The sequence below is a fragment of the Phasianus colchicus genome, chromosome 3, assembly GCF_987193195.1.
Source record: "Phasianus colchicus chromosome 3, bPhaCol1.hap1.1, whole genome shotgun sequence".
Lineage (NCBI taxonomy): Eukaryota > Metazoa > Chordata > Aves > Galliformes > Phasianidae > Phasianus > Phasianus colchicus.
Window position 1 is genome coordinate 72,754,551 of NC_143438.1, and position 12,589 is coordinate 72,767,139.

General features: G+C 39.3%; 1 protein-coding gene across 2 annotated transcripts in view; it reads left to right on the forward strand.

Moving 5' to 3' along the window:
* Positions 1 to 12,589, forward strand: part of PTDSS1 (phosphatidylserine synthase 1) — a 30,012-nt gene that overhangs the window by 722 nt on the left and 16,701 nt on the right. For both annotated transcript variants that reach the window (XM_031591034.2, XM_031591035.2), the window contains exons 2-5: positions 4,747 to 4,838; positions 6,306 to 6,350; positions 8,675 to 8,799; positions 11,252 to 11,410. In XM_031591034.2, the coding sequence (XP_031446894.1) occupies positions 4,747 to 4,838; positions 6,306 to 6,350; positions 8,675 to 8,799; positions 11,252 to 11,410 (421 nt within the window). The remainder of the gene's footprint in view (positions 1 to 4,746; positions 4,839 to 6,305; positions 6,351 to 8,674; positions 8,800 to 11,251; positions 11,411 to 12,589) is intronic.

The window sequence follows — 12,589 nt, forward strand, 5'->3', positions numbered from 1 at the left end:
TGAGGATAATCACACGTTGACTTAGGCCCCTGTTCTGATAAGCCCGGCCCCGTGCTTTCCGCACCGCAGGAAAAGCTCTGTGGGCTTCACTGCTGTGCTCGCTGATGGTAATAAAGCTGAGGGTGGGCACAGGTAACTCCAGGAGCCCCATTTGTAAACAAAGGGTGCAGCAGTGCCCTCCGTGGGGTACGCTGCACTGCTTTTCCAGGTTGTCCATACGTTTTATTCCTTCTATTGAGTGGGTCTGGGGACGTGATGGCATTATGATCCTCCTCAAAGTGATGTCCTGCAGCCTCTGACAGAATTATAGAATCATTAAGGTTTGGAAAGGCCGCTAAGATCATCTTGTCCAGCCATCAACCCGTTTCCGCCATGCCCACTAAAACCACATTGTTCAATGTCATAGAATTATTGAGGCTGGAAAAGATTAAACAGTGATTCCTGTGAGGTTCTAACTAAACTAATGCATTGAGTTCTGGACTCATTGATACTTTAGTGCTGTAGTATGTATTTAATCTCAAATTGCAGTAGCCTTGTTGATTATACTCTGCCTTTGACAGTGGAACGTTGTTATTTATCCCTAGGGTTGTGATACAATTTGGTGTGTCATCTGTATTACTCTAAAGATTCAAATGGGTAGGTTGTATCAGCCGCAGAAGTAATGATCATGCCTGGGCTGAGCTGAGAAAATAGCACGAGGAAGTGTAAAAGAGTGCAGCAGCACATGGCCCTGCGTGTGTGTTTTCTTGTTGCTTTCTATATGTGGCCCCAGTGAAGGTATTCTTGATAAACACACTCCTTTTTCTATTCAGGTGGCAAGATCTTAGCTGAGGGTAACTGTCTGAGAGATCTCTCTTTAATTCTTAAATTAGAGATATGCTTCTATGCTTTGGTATGATATTGAATTAGGAATCTTTCCTATGAGGGCCCTATCTCTCCATCTGGTAACTCGTCCTGTTGTAGGGCTGATTTAGGTCATGATCTAATTTAAGTCAAATTTATGAGTTATTAGGGAATTCTCATCCAAATTTCATTCTGAAGGATTAATGGAATTGATCACTCACCTTTGGAAGAAGAAAGGACTTTTACCTTTAATTCTTCCAAGTAGAGGATGAGTCAGCCAGCAAGCTCAGAAGTACAGTCTTCATGGTCCTGGGAATATTGCTTTAATATTGTGGTGGTTACTTGTTCCCCAAGAGGATTGCTAGCTTTTATTTTCATTTGTCTTGGTAGCTTTCTAACTGACTTCGGTTTCATTCTCTTCTCCCTGTCTGCCTTTCTTCTCTGCCTCACTTCCTGTGTTTAAGTACTATCAACTTCTCTTTAACTCTTCTCTTTTTCTTTTCTCAAGTTGTGAGAGTTATTCTTTTTTCTTTGTTTGCTTTCTTTTGTGTTATTTTTTTTCCTTCTTTTTTGCTATCTCCAACTGTCCCAGGAGTTTTCTGAATGGAGGTGATACCCAAGTGCTGCCTCTGTTGCCTTATTTGGAACACTACCCAAACCATATGTTCTCTTTGAGAAACTGAGATGGAGAGTGAATAGTACCCAACATGCTATCAGTATGTGCTCCCAGCTCTTGTCTTCCTACTCCCACCAGCTTACTGTGTGAATCTGCAGTGGCTACATTTGGATTTCTACCTCAAGGGTTCTAAGCACTGTGCAATATTAAGATGTGACAGATTCTTCTTTGCTTCCTCTGTGCTGTCAGTTGTTCCGTAGTGCCCCTGATCAATTATATTAAGCAAGGGATTTTCCACAATACATTCATCTTCAGTAAATTATTTTTGTTTTCAGGAACTGCATGCAGGCAGAGAAGATTCTGCTTCCTTTGAAGTCTCTCTTGCCTCTTCTGTAATTGTTCAGTGCCAGGAATACAAGAGGGTTCAGATCAAATTAGAAAATACTTTTCCCTTGGATACAGCAAGCCGTAGTGTGGAGTCTCCCTTGGGATCAATGAGAGTAAGATGATACTGTCTTTCAGCTAACAATTGATGGTGAAACTGCTTCAGATAGCAGTAACGTTCTCATGTCAGCAATCATAATCCAGAGAAAAACGTGTTTTTACCTTCTCCATTTTAAAGTGTGGAGTAGTGGGTTATCTCCTTTTAACGCACATCCTTCTAATGCCTCTGACAATGGCTGCAGCTGCCTTGCTTGTTTCCTGCTGAATGAGCCAGACAGTGGCTCCTCTGCTTCCAGGCTGCACCCCAGAGCAGAGGAGCGGAGTGGCTCTAGTTCTCCTTGTTCTTTTCCTCCCTTGAGAAGGGAAATGGTGGCCCTGCAGGAGGGCAGATTGCTGCTGGAGGAAGGACTGAGGGAGGTGGCAGACTGGCAGCTTCTAGCATGAAGTGCATGGCTTTATAGGAACAGGAACAAGACCTGTGAAAGTATTGAACTGTAGCTTTTCACATCCCTTTGTTCAAAATGGATTATCATGCATTTATAGATGCATTTTTGGAAGACTCTCTTTTTTCCTCCCACATGCTCTAAATTTAGTGCTCTGACTATTTTTATCTCAATTCGGTGTCCTCATTTTTTTTTTCTTTTGCGATGTGATAACTTTTTATGTTTTTGTAACGTGTTAGTTTATTACAGTGCTCTGGAATGGGGAGAAGATCAAGAGAGAGGAAAAGGTCGTGCAGATATGATACACTTTGTTTTTTTTATTATTTCTGCAGAAAGCACCAGACTTGAAAAATGCATTTGTGAAGTGGGTTTAAGCTGTAAGAATTTTCTTCTGTCCTCCCACACAAGCTTCATTTGTGCTGTGTGAATGCCTATATTTCAAAGTCAGCATCAAAGTTCCTAAGGCGAAGTGAAGAGATGATTTAGCACATTTTCCTGATTGCAGCTTGTCGTGATTGCCTCTTTCCTCTGACAGTTATTTTGTTTCTCTGTTTCTTTTGGTGTTCCCCAAAATAACTCTTCCAGGAAAGTACTATAATTCTTATCCTAACAAGCACACAGCAGTGAGTCTCCTGCTGCTGCCTGCTTTTACCTGCTTCTGGTAAAGGAAGATGGGGTATCTATCCCTTCTCAAAGGTAACTCCAACCAAAATGAAATGCTTCTACCACTCACTTGGAATGAGAAGCGGTTTAATGCTTCATGCAATATCTCTCTAGAACTCTTTTCCCCCTAAACCAATAAGATTAGAACAGCTTTCCTGAAACTGAGTGATACCCTGAATGCTGATAAGCAGAGGTGAGGGCCTTGGAGTGCGAATCAATTGATTCGATCGCAGTGTCCTTCAGTTCTTATCTGGCTGCACTGTACTGTGTGCTGATATGACTTCAGTAACTTCTTATCTCTTCAGAAAATGATAAGGAATCCCCATACTTGATGACACCAGTGACAGCATGTGAGTGTGTGTTATTTGTGTATGTTAAAGCAGGAATATGGCTTCGTCTGAGCTGTTGGAATCTGGGACTCCATCTGGAATTGTTGTGGTTGACACAAGGCTTTTGGGGTTGCCAAGGAAGTCACAGTTAAGGCCAGGAGCTCAGGATTCAGCCTGTGCAGCATGGCTGCAGGGAAATGACTGGTGTATCTGGAGTCAGCTGGTTTGAGAGAAATGCTGTACGGAATCCCAAAGGCCTGCAGAGGAACCATTCATGTTTAATGTACTTTTCCTTCCATATAGATGAACTAACGTGGTGCTTAAGTGCCTTGTGATGATGAGGGTCTGCTATGGAACTGTTAAGGTGCAATTTTGAGGGAAAGGAAAATAATTTGGCAAAGTAAGAAATATTTTATGACTGTAGCATATATCTAAGGTGGAACACATGTATGCTGTCACAGATTCTTTGCTGAACCATCCAGCAATGTGTCAAATGCTCTACCAGGAAGAGCTGTAGTCCCTCTAACATTGATTGGGATTTTTTTAATTTTTATCACAGACTGAGAATAAATAAAGGAATTATTTAAATAGATAAACTGACCACAAGTACATAAAAGTACCAAGATAGTAAAATTTGGAGTAGTAGTTGCTGATGCATTGTTAAATATTACTTTGTATATTACTAATAGTGTGCTTATTATTATAGTTGAGAGTTTTTCCATGCCTATTACTGAAGTCTGCTAGAAACTGACTGCTGATGAGACTTGGATGTTTTTTGGTCATCTCGCTGCTCTATGTCTTTATTTTCTAACAGCTTGAAAAGAAAGAGGAGCTCAGTCAAGCGTGCCTTGTTATTCCAAACTGAATTCTTAGATCTCTCTTCTGGCCGTAATACGACAATAGCACAAATGTTATCTTGTATTTCATTCAGATCTATGGCTTAATAGATCACAAAGCAGGTTAATATTTTCCTCTGGTTCTTTTAAGTTCAGTTGTGTCACTGTTATATGCAGTACCTTGCCTCACGCAGGCTAGAAACTATTCTGTGGGCTTGTCCCAGCAGAGGGACTCTCTGGGCTGCGAATAGGGTACAGGAACCTGGGGCATTAGAATATTAAATGCTGATTATAATAATTAATTGCCCTGTCCTGGCACTTGCACCGGGTATTTGTCATTGGGAACAGGCCATGGGAACAAAGGGGACTGCAGGACCACAAAAACAGGGATAGCCAGAAGTGCATTGAAAGTCACTCAGTGCAATTCCTGTCTTGACTTGGTACATAACCAGCATGCTTATTTCTTGTACTTTTTTCTATGTAATCTTCATTTAAATAATGATATACTCAGTGTCTTTCAATTTCAACCTTAAAATGGCACTTTAACACTTTGATGCTCTCTGTCTCTTCAGGGATGATTCTGTCCCAGAGGAAAATATTTGGAGGGGTATCCTCTCTGTGATTTTCTTCTTTCTAATCATCAGTGTTCTAGCTTTTCCCAATGGTGAGTAAGGTTCATACATCATTTTTTGCAACACATAAATTTCTCTTGATTGCCACTGTATTTATTTTGATTGAAGTACGTCTTTGAAATGTTTTTTTTTTTTTTAACTTCTGAATTCCTTTGTATTACAGAACAGTCTAAAAATGGGTTGCAGTCACTCTGAGGGGAGATAAGTTATTTATAGCTTATCTTTATCTAATGAGGAAGTCAGGTTTTCAGAATCAGTGTCCATATTTGCGGGAGCACAGTCACAGCTCACAGTTGCTGATAATGCTGCCAGATCCTTAAGAAATGCATTAAGTGAATTTACCTTTACTTTTAATAGTGTCATTCTACAAATTCTTAGAGATGTAGCACAGTACCTAAATCACCTAGTGATAGTTAAAAGCCTTGTAAATCATATTACAATGTAAAATCACAGTTGTTAGGTAGGAATTAAAGTCAGATGTAAGTTCTGGTAATTATGTGGGCAGCAGTAAGTGCAAAAGGGACAAATTATTTGGGTGACAATCCAAGGGAGGAAATGACATCTTTCCTGATTTGATTTATTTATTATTTTTGCTTATTGCTATCTGCAAGGGAATAATTATTGCATCAACTTCAAAGAATCTCAGGAGTGGCAACATCCAGAAATAAGTGAAGTGATTGTGTTCACACCTGCTTTGTAGTTTGGGGTTGGAATGTATTTTTCTTGTGTTTGAACCTCATTAATTGATGGCTTTCAAAAAGTAATCTCTGAAAAACTGAATGTCAGAGAAAAATGAATTTCATGCTTATAACTGTGAAAAAGTGATCCTCAGCGTGCACTGAAAATTCAGCCACTTCTTGTGACCTAAATGCGTAATTCATGTCCAAGTGGAAATATCTAAACCAGACTTACTCTTCTGCTTTTTGGGCTCAGAGGTTTTTGATCTAATAATGTCAGTGTAATCACTGGTTCTAAAGTATATAATAGTGACAATGGTAAAGAACACAGGTGTCTTAAATCCTATTAGATGTCTAGTAATTAGTCTGCAAGTTTTTTTGTATGCCTGTTTGTTAACATTTTGTACTCATTAGAAGCTAAGCATCATTTTTCTTTGCTAATGCACAAAAAATTGTATTTGATGACTTCGATGATAACAAGCCATGTGTTAGCTGTGGTCTGGAATCCAGGTCAGGGGATTTTTTAGCTGAGATAAAGTATCTGCTAAGCAAATAGTATATTACTGTTTTGGAAGCAGCTCCCATTAAAATAATTAAACACTTTGTCCTACTAATAGGCAATGTCTTGTCCCTCTCAGTTCTGCTGCTGCCATTTTTTTTTTTTTTAAATATACTTGCTGTATATTAAAGGATCCCCAAACTTTATGGTATGTTACACACCTTGATGGAGAATTTCTCAATGTTTGTTCCAAATGTTCATATGAGAACTCAGAAACAGATTGTGTGGCACTTATTGACTATCTTCTTGTTTACTATCCACAGGACCTTTTACACGCCCCCACCCTGCAATATGGCGAATGGTTTTTGGTAAGTTTGTCTTCCTAATTCATGTGGTGCTTCTATGGGACTGGTATTCCCCACCCTTCCCCTCAGATGAGATGAATAAATTTGTCATGAAATATAATTGTGCATTATACTTCTGTGAATAACTCTTCCTTCCCACTTCTGAGCAATTACTGATAATCTGTTCTTAATTATGTTGGGAAATGTCAGTGGAGTTACTGTGTCAAGATGGTGTAAATTAAATTGTCAGAGAAGGAGCATTCCTTCTAATTAGGACAAAGTGGATTATAACAAAGAATTCTGCTCCCTCTCTAGCACCATTTTTTCCCACTCAAAAAAGTTTTTGTAACTATTGTATGAGCTAGTTGACTTCTGACTAAATCCGGTTCAGCAGAGCACTTCTTCTATTATCTATAAAATGTGCTATTGCTTTATTTCTTACAAGGCAGAGTTGTGCAGCTCAACATACATTTGTATCCCTAATGCATTTTGGGTTTTTTTTTTTTACTTTTTAACTTTTCCTTTCATAAAATTAATGTAAATATTAATTGCATTTATAGTTGGAGAAAGATATTTCCATTAATTACAGAAATTAGAGTGAAATCATAATCCTTAAACATCTGAATTACATGGCAAAAGCATAAGAAATTGTATTTGTACATAATTCAGAGTTCACAGAGCATAGCCTAGCCATTAAGCTTGCTTACAGAGAATTAAGTACATTTGCTTTAAAAGCTGATCCCTCTTTTTTTTTTTTTTTTTTTTTTAAGGGATTATGAATACTTCTCTCTCAGGCCACCTTATGTAGCTAAAAATAAGTAGCTTCCAAAACAGGTTGATTACTCATCTGTTGACATTGAGGGGTACTGCTGTTTAGATAGTACTCCTTAATGAATCCTGATTCTGTTGGGGGAAACACAGGTCCTACTGCTCCCTTCTGAGCAAATATAAAGTAAAAGAACATTCTCAGAGCCTCTGTACTTCTGGTGGAAAATCTGCAAACATTCAGGAGCAACATTTTCCCCTCTGTAATTCTGCTTCTTCTGGCCTGAGGTCTCACACCTGTGCAGTGTGTGAAAGGCAGGAGTAGCATGTCCTTGGTGTTTCGGGATTCATCCCACCTGCAGGCTGTGCTCATTCCAGGAGTTGGGCATCTGTGTACCTGTTGTGTTTTCAGGATGCACTGCAGAGGGCAGTATATGCTTCCTGTACATGCATGTGCGCTTGAATGGAACTTCTCTTGCATACTCTGGCAGTTAATAACTTCATCTCTAGTTATAATTTTTTTTTTTCCTGAAGAATTGCTATAATTTATTTTAGATGGAAGATATTAAGTTTACTCATGTTAATTTTTCTGCCTTCCGTGACATTACCACCATGACATTGCAGGACACAAGTAAGTTTGAGTATTAGACTATAGAACTAGTGTTAGTTTTTATGTGGTCTTAGATGTCTGTGAACTTGTGAACAACGTAAAGATGTGTTGCCATAAGCAGCTTTGTCTACCCACAGGTCTATGCAGGACTCTTTAACTTCTTACAAGTTTTCATTCTTTTAATAAAGCTGTATTTCGGCACTGGGAAGAAAGAGGAGGTGGTCCCAAATGCGGTAGTGTTTTATAGTGTATAATGGTGTAAAAACATGTCATTATCTTTATATTTAAGTTTGAAACAGTAAATTTTCCAACTCACAGAACTGACTAATCATGCCAGTATGCTGGTTTATATTTGTAGCTACTCTGTGTTGTAAGCACAGCTCAGAATTGCCAGGTGGGGTTAATAAGTTGGTCTTTGTGTTTGAAAAAAAAAAAAATCCTGTGGTGAGGTACTGGAACAGGCTGCCCAGAGAGGTTGTGGATGCCCCGTCCCTGGAAGTGTTCAAGGCCAGATTGGATGGGGCCGTGGGCAGCCTGGTCTAGCATTAAATGAGGAGGTTGGTGGCCCTGCGTGTGGCAGGGGGGTTGGAGATTCATGATCCTTGAGGTCCCTTCCAACCCTGGCCATTTTGTGATTCTGTGATCCTAATCTACCATTTACTGCAGAGCTATCTGATCACAGGCTTGTGCTACTCGTGCTGAAACGATCTAGACTGATTCTTTTTTGGCTGGCTTTATGCAGTTGAGTGTATATTATATAATGTGAAACAGGAGGTGATACGATTGAAGGGCTGAGTGCTCAAAGATTACTACCTGACTTGTCCATTAGGTTTTTGGATGTGTAACTGCTGTGTGTAGAAAACTCATTTGTGTAAACCAGGCACATATTGAGTATCAGTTATAAGGCAGCTTTTTGGACTCTGTGGCCCAAGGAGTTTTATGTGTGTGATTCTAAAGCAAAGTCTTTTTGCAGGTCTCAGCGTGCTGTATTTTCTGTTCCTGGTGTTCGTGCTCTTCCTTAACTTTGAGCAGGTAAAAGCAGTCATGTACTGGCTGGATCCTAATCTTCGATATGCCACAAGGGAAGCAGATATTATGGTATGTATCCTTGGCATTTTATTGGACATTTTGGCTTCTTAAGTGTGTTTTACCTGAGTGGAAAAGAATGCATCTTAATTTGCTGACATGACAGGCACAAACTTGTATTGCAAAAGAAGGTGTGAACGATGGAGTACCAGAAGAGAGTTATTTTAGGGAGAGGCAAGAGTTATTGGTTTACCCTTTACTATTACATCGAGTTACTCCACGTGAGCAGCATCTCTTTGCTCTCTGTTTTGTGTTTTTCTGCACCATGGTCATCTGCTGTCATCTGTTCTTGCCCCAAGAGTAAGCAAGTAAACTGTTTGTCTTATGTAGTAAGTTTCTATTTGCCAATGGCAATTATCACACAGTACCTGCTTAGTAGCTGCTGCAGAACTCTGCCCTGTAGCATGTAAGAAAGAATGGAAACCTTTACAGTGCACTTACCTTAAGTTAGTTGATTGATAGTGAGGGCTGCACATAAGCTCCTTCTGTGGAAAACTGAATGCTTCAGATGTTGCACCTCAGCTAATCTGCAGTATACTGTGCAGCTGTAAGAGCCTGACTTTGACTTTGGTTTGCAGGATATGTGGTGGTGGTGAGGCATGGACAGCTTGCTGCTAGGGTGCTGGGAGGGCACATTCCTAAATGCAGTATGAGCATGGGGGTTTGTGACGTTGCTGAGCAACAAAAGGGAGCTGACATGTAGAGTCTGTTCATAAGACAGGCTCACCTGGCACTCCTGTCACTTGAGCTAGAAATAGATTCAGGTCAGAGGAGGACTGGTATTACTGTTATTAGTACTGTTACCAAATTACCATACAGCAGGTTTTCTGACTGTAGTGGCAAAAACTTGACTCTGTACTATTGATCCTGATATGATCATTTAAAGAAAGTTGGAGTAAATTTGCAACAATAATGAAGCCTGCAGCTTGGTCTCTTCTGCTGTACTGGCAGAATAAAAGGAGGAACACATGCTGTACTTGAGAATAAAAGGAAGTTAAACACGTGTAACTGTATGACTGGCAGGGTGCAGTTGAAAAGATAAGGTATAGCATAAAAAATAAAAGCAGAAAAGCTTTTCTTTTTGTAATCTGTATACCAGGGCAAGAGGCTTGAAGAATAAGGTTTTTTTTCTAAAATTACGTTTATGGTAACCTTATTGTATCCAGTCATCACAGAATGTCAGATATCATGATGTAACTAGGAGCCTGTAGCTTCCATTTTAGGTACATTCTGTGCTTCTCATGCTTTTGTTCAGGAAATGAAATACAGTGACTTTAAGTGTTGTGTGTATATGTAGACCAAGATACACAAGTGTCTTCAATTCAAGGTTTCCTGGGATTTGAACCTGGATATTTTTCTCTATATGTGTATGAGAGAAAAGAAAAAGAAATGTAGATAGCAGCTCTGATATGTGTGGATTTGTCCAACTCTATGCCAAGGTGTTCCCAGTTGTACTCGGAATGCAGCAAATAATCAAGTTTCAAATCTCTGGGTATCTGTGATAAAGCTATGGCTTTGCCATCCTTCGGACATGTGACGCATCTTTCTCTGAATGATAAACAGCACTGGCATCTGCAAGAAGCAGTGTCATTCTTTAACATCAGGGAGCACCACCAGTAAGGAATATTTATGGTTTCATAGTGGGACCTAGCTGCCTCTTGACAGGGAGCGTAAGAGATGGGCAATGTATTTGTGTGAAATTTGTTCTTGTCCTCATGGAGACCAGGATTTAATTATTTATCTATCAATTCTTTTTCGACTTGATCATGGTTTGGGCCTGAAGTTGAATCCTTTAATTCAGCAGCACTGAGCAGTGCTTGATTTGTCACCTGCAGATGGCAATGTGTATTTTAGGAGGGTTGGAAAGCAGAGGTTTTTTTTGTGTGAGCTCTTCTGTGACAGGACAGTTGTAAGTTCACTTTGATTGCTGTTTTTTTCCCTTCAGCCCTATGACTGAACCCTCTCAATATGAATATGTTCTCGCAAATTGAGAAAGGAAAGTAAGACAAAAAGATATCCAAGTGAATATTGACATTAATATCTGAGCGTCTCAAACTGGTGAGAATTAGCCACCAGTGAATATCTCTGACTACCTGACAGTATAACAATGGGGAAAGGTGGTTATTGCAAATCAGAACTCCCAAAGAAAAGCAAAGAATCTGTTTTTTCAAGTACTGCTGCTTTTATTATTGATTTTATTGTTCCTGCTGTTCCTTTGTTACATAAGAAATATATACTCCTCCAAGCATGGTCTGTTCTTTCTCTTCAAATTGGAACTGCGTGGTAACACTGAGTCTTAACACTGCAAGCTTTCCCCCAGAGTTTAGGAGAAAAGAGGGGAATAGTATCTTTACAATTTCAGGCTTGTTGCACTGGATAGAAAGTAGTTACTTCATTCTAATATTTCTACATTTGTCTATTCATTGAAGGCTTTTTGTTTGTTTTTATATTCTGTCTTTAACAGGAGTATGCTGTGAACTGCCATGTTATCACTTGGGAGAGAATCCTCAGCCACTTTGATATATTTGCTTTTGGGCATTTCTGGGGCTGGGCAATGAAGGCTTTACTGATCCGCAGCTATGGCCTGTGCTGGACTATTAGCATCACCTGGGAGCTCACTGAGGTAGGTCACTCATTTATCTCAAGTATAAGAAAATGTGTGGGAGTTCAATTGTTCTGGGGAAAAACATGACTGTTAGACTAGAAGGATGATATACTAGTTCTCAGTATAAATTTATATTTTAAGCCTTATCAACTAGATGCCAAGCAATTGGTGCAGTTGCATCTGGGCTTTAGGTAAGTTGGGCAGATGATGACTCTCTGTTACCTAAAAGGAGGCTTACTATTATCTGAATGGGGGGAAATCTCAGCCAGCATATTGGTGCCATCTACTCTTTCTGCTGCTATAGAAGCCAACGCTCCTGTGAATTCAAGTGCTGGTTTGTATAGTCTGATTTAGAACATATATTACCCTTTTCACCTTGCAATATCTACTGTCTTGATCCCCTAGCTCGAAATATAACAATATTTGAACATTTTGTACAGATGTGAATACTGTGCAGCAGAAAGGAGTTGCAGGGACTCCCAGGTAAAGTGAGAGACCCATGAGGAGAAGTCTGTATGGAATGGCAGGATGTAATGCAGTAGATATTTTCTATCATGTGACTTGAGGGTGTAGCCACTTGTTTTCTTTCATCATACTCCAAAGCCTTGATTATTCATATTCACTGACATAAAAATGTAGTTATTCTAGACCAGGATCTAAACTAGTTCACACCTATTAATAGAACCATGTACCATGGTTTGAGGTACCACATACTATTTTGTTTGTTTGTTATCCAGCTTTTCAGCAGTTCTCCCAAGCACGTGCTTAAGTTGGTTGGCTTTTGACACTTTAAAATCCTATTTTGGTGTAAAAGCATTCTGATACTTGAGTCAATCATTAGACTGTTGCTTGGATTGTTGAATTTGTTTTGAGAATTCAAATTGATTGTTTCTTGTTTCTTCAAGTATTATCTAATTTGCATGTAACCTACAGGTTGATTGGTAGAACACATCATCTAAAATATAGGGATGTGTTCCTATCAAAAGTGAGTTTTATTTTGTTATGTTCTTTGACTGGATGATTCAGAGCAAAAATCGAAAAGCCTAGGTTTAATCAGCTTAGGAGACAATGTAGTTTAAAATGTCACAGGTTAAAGCACTAAATATAGATGTATGTAATACCTGAATTTAATCTTTAAAATCTGTTTTCTATAGAGGGCATTTATAATTCAGAGATGTAGATAAGAATCTGATTGAC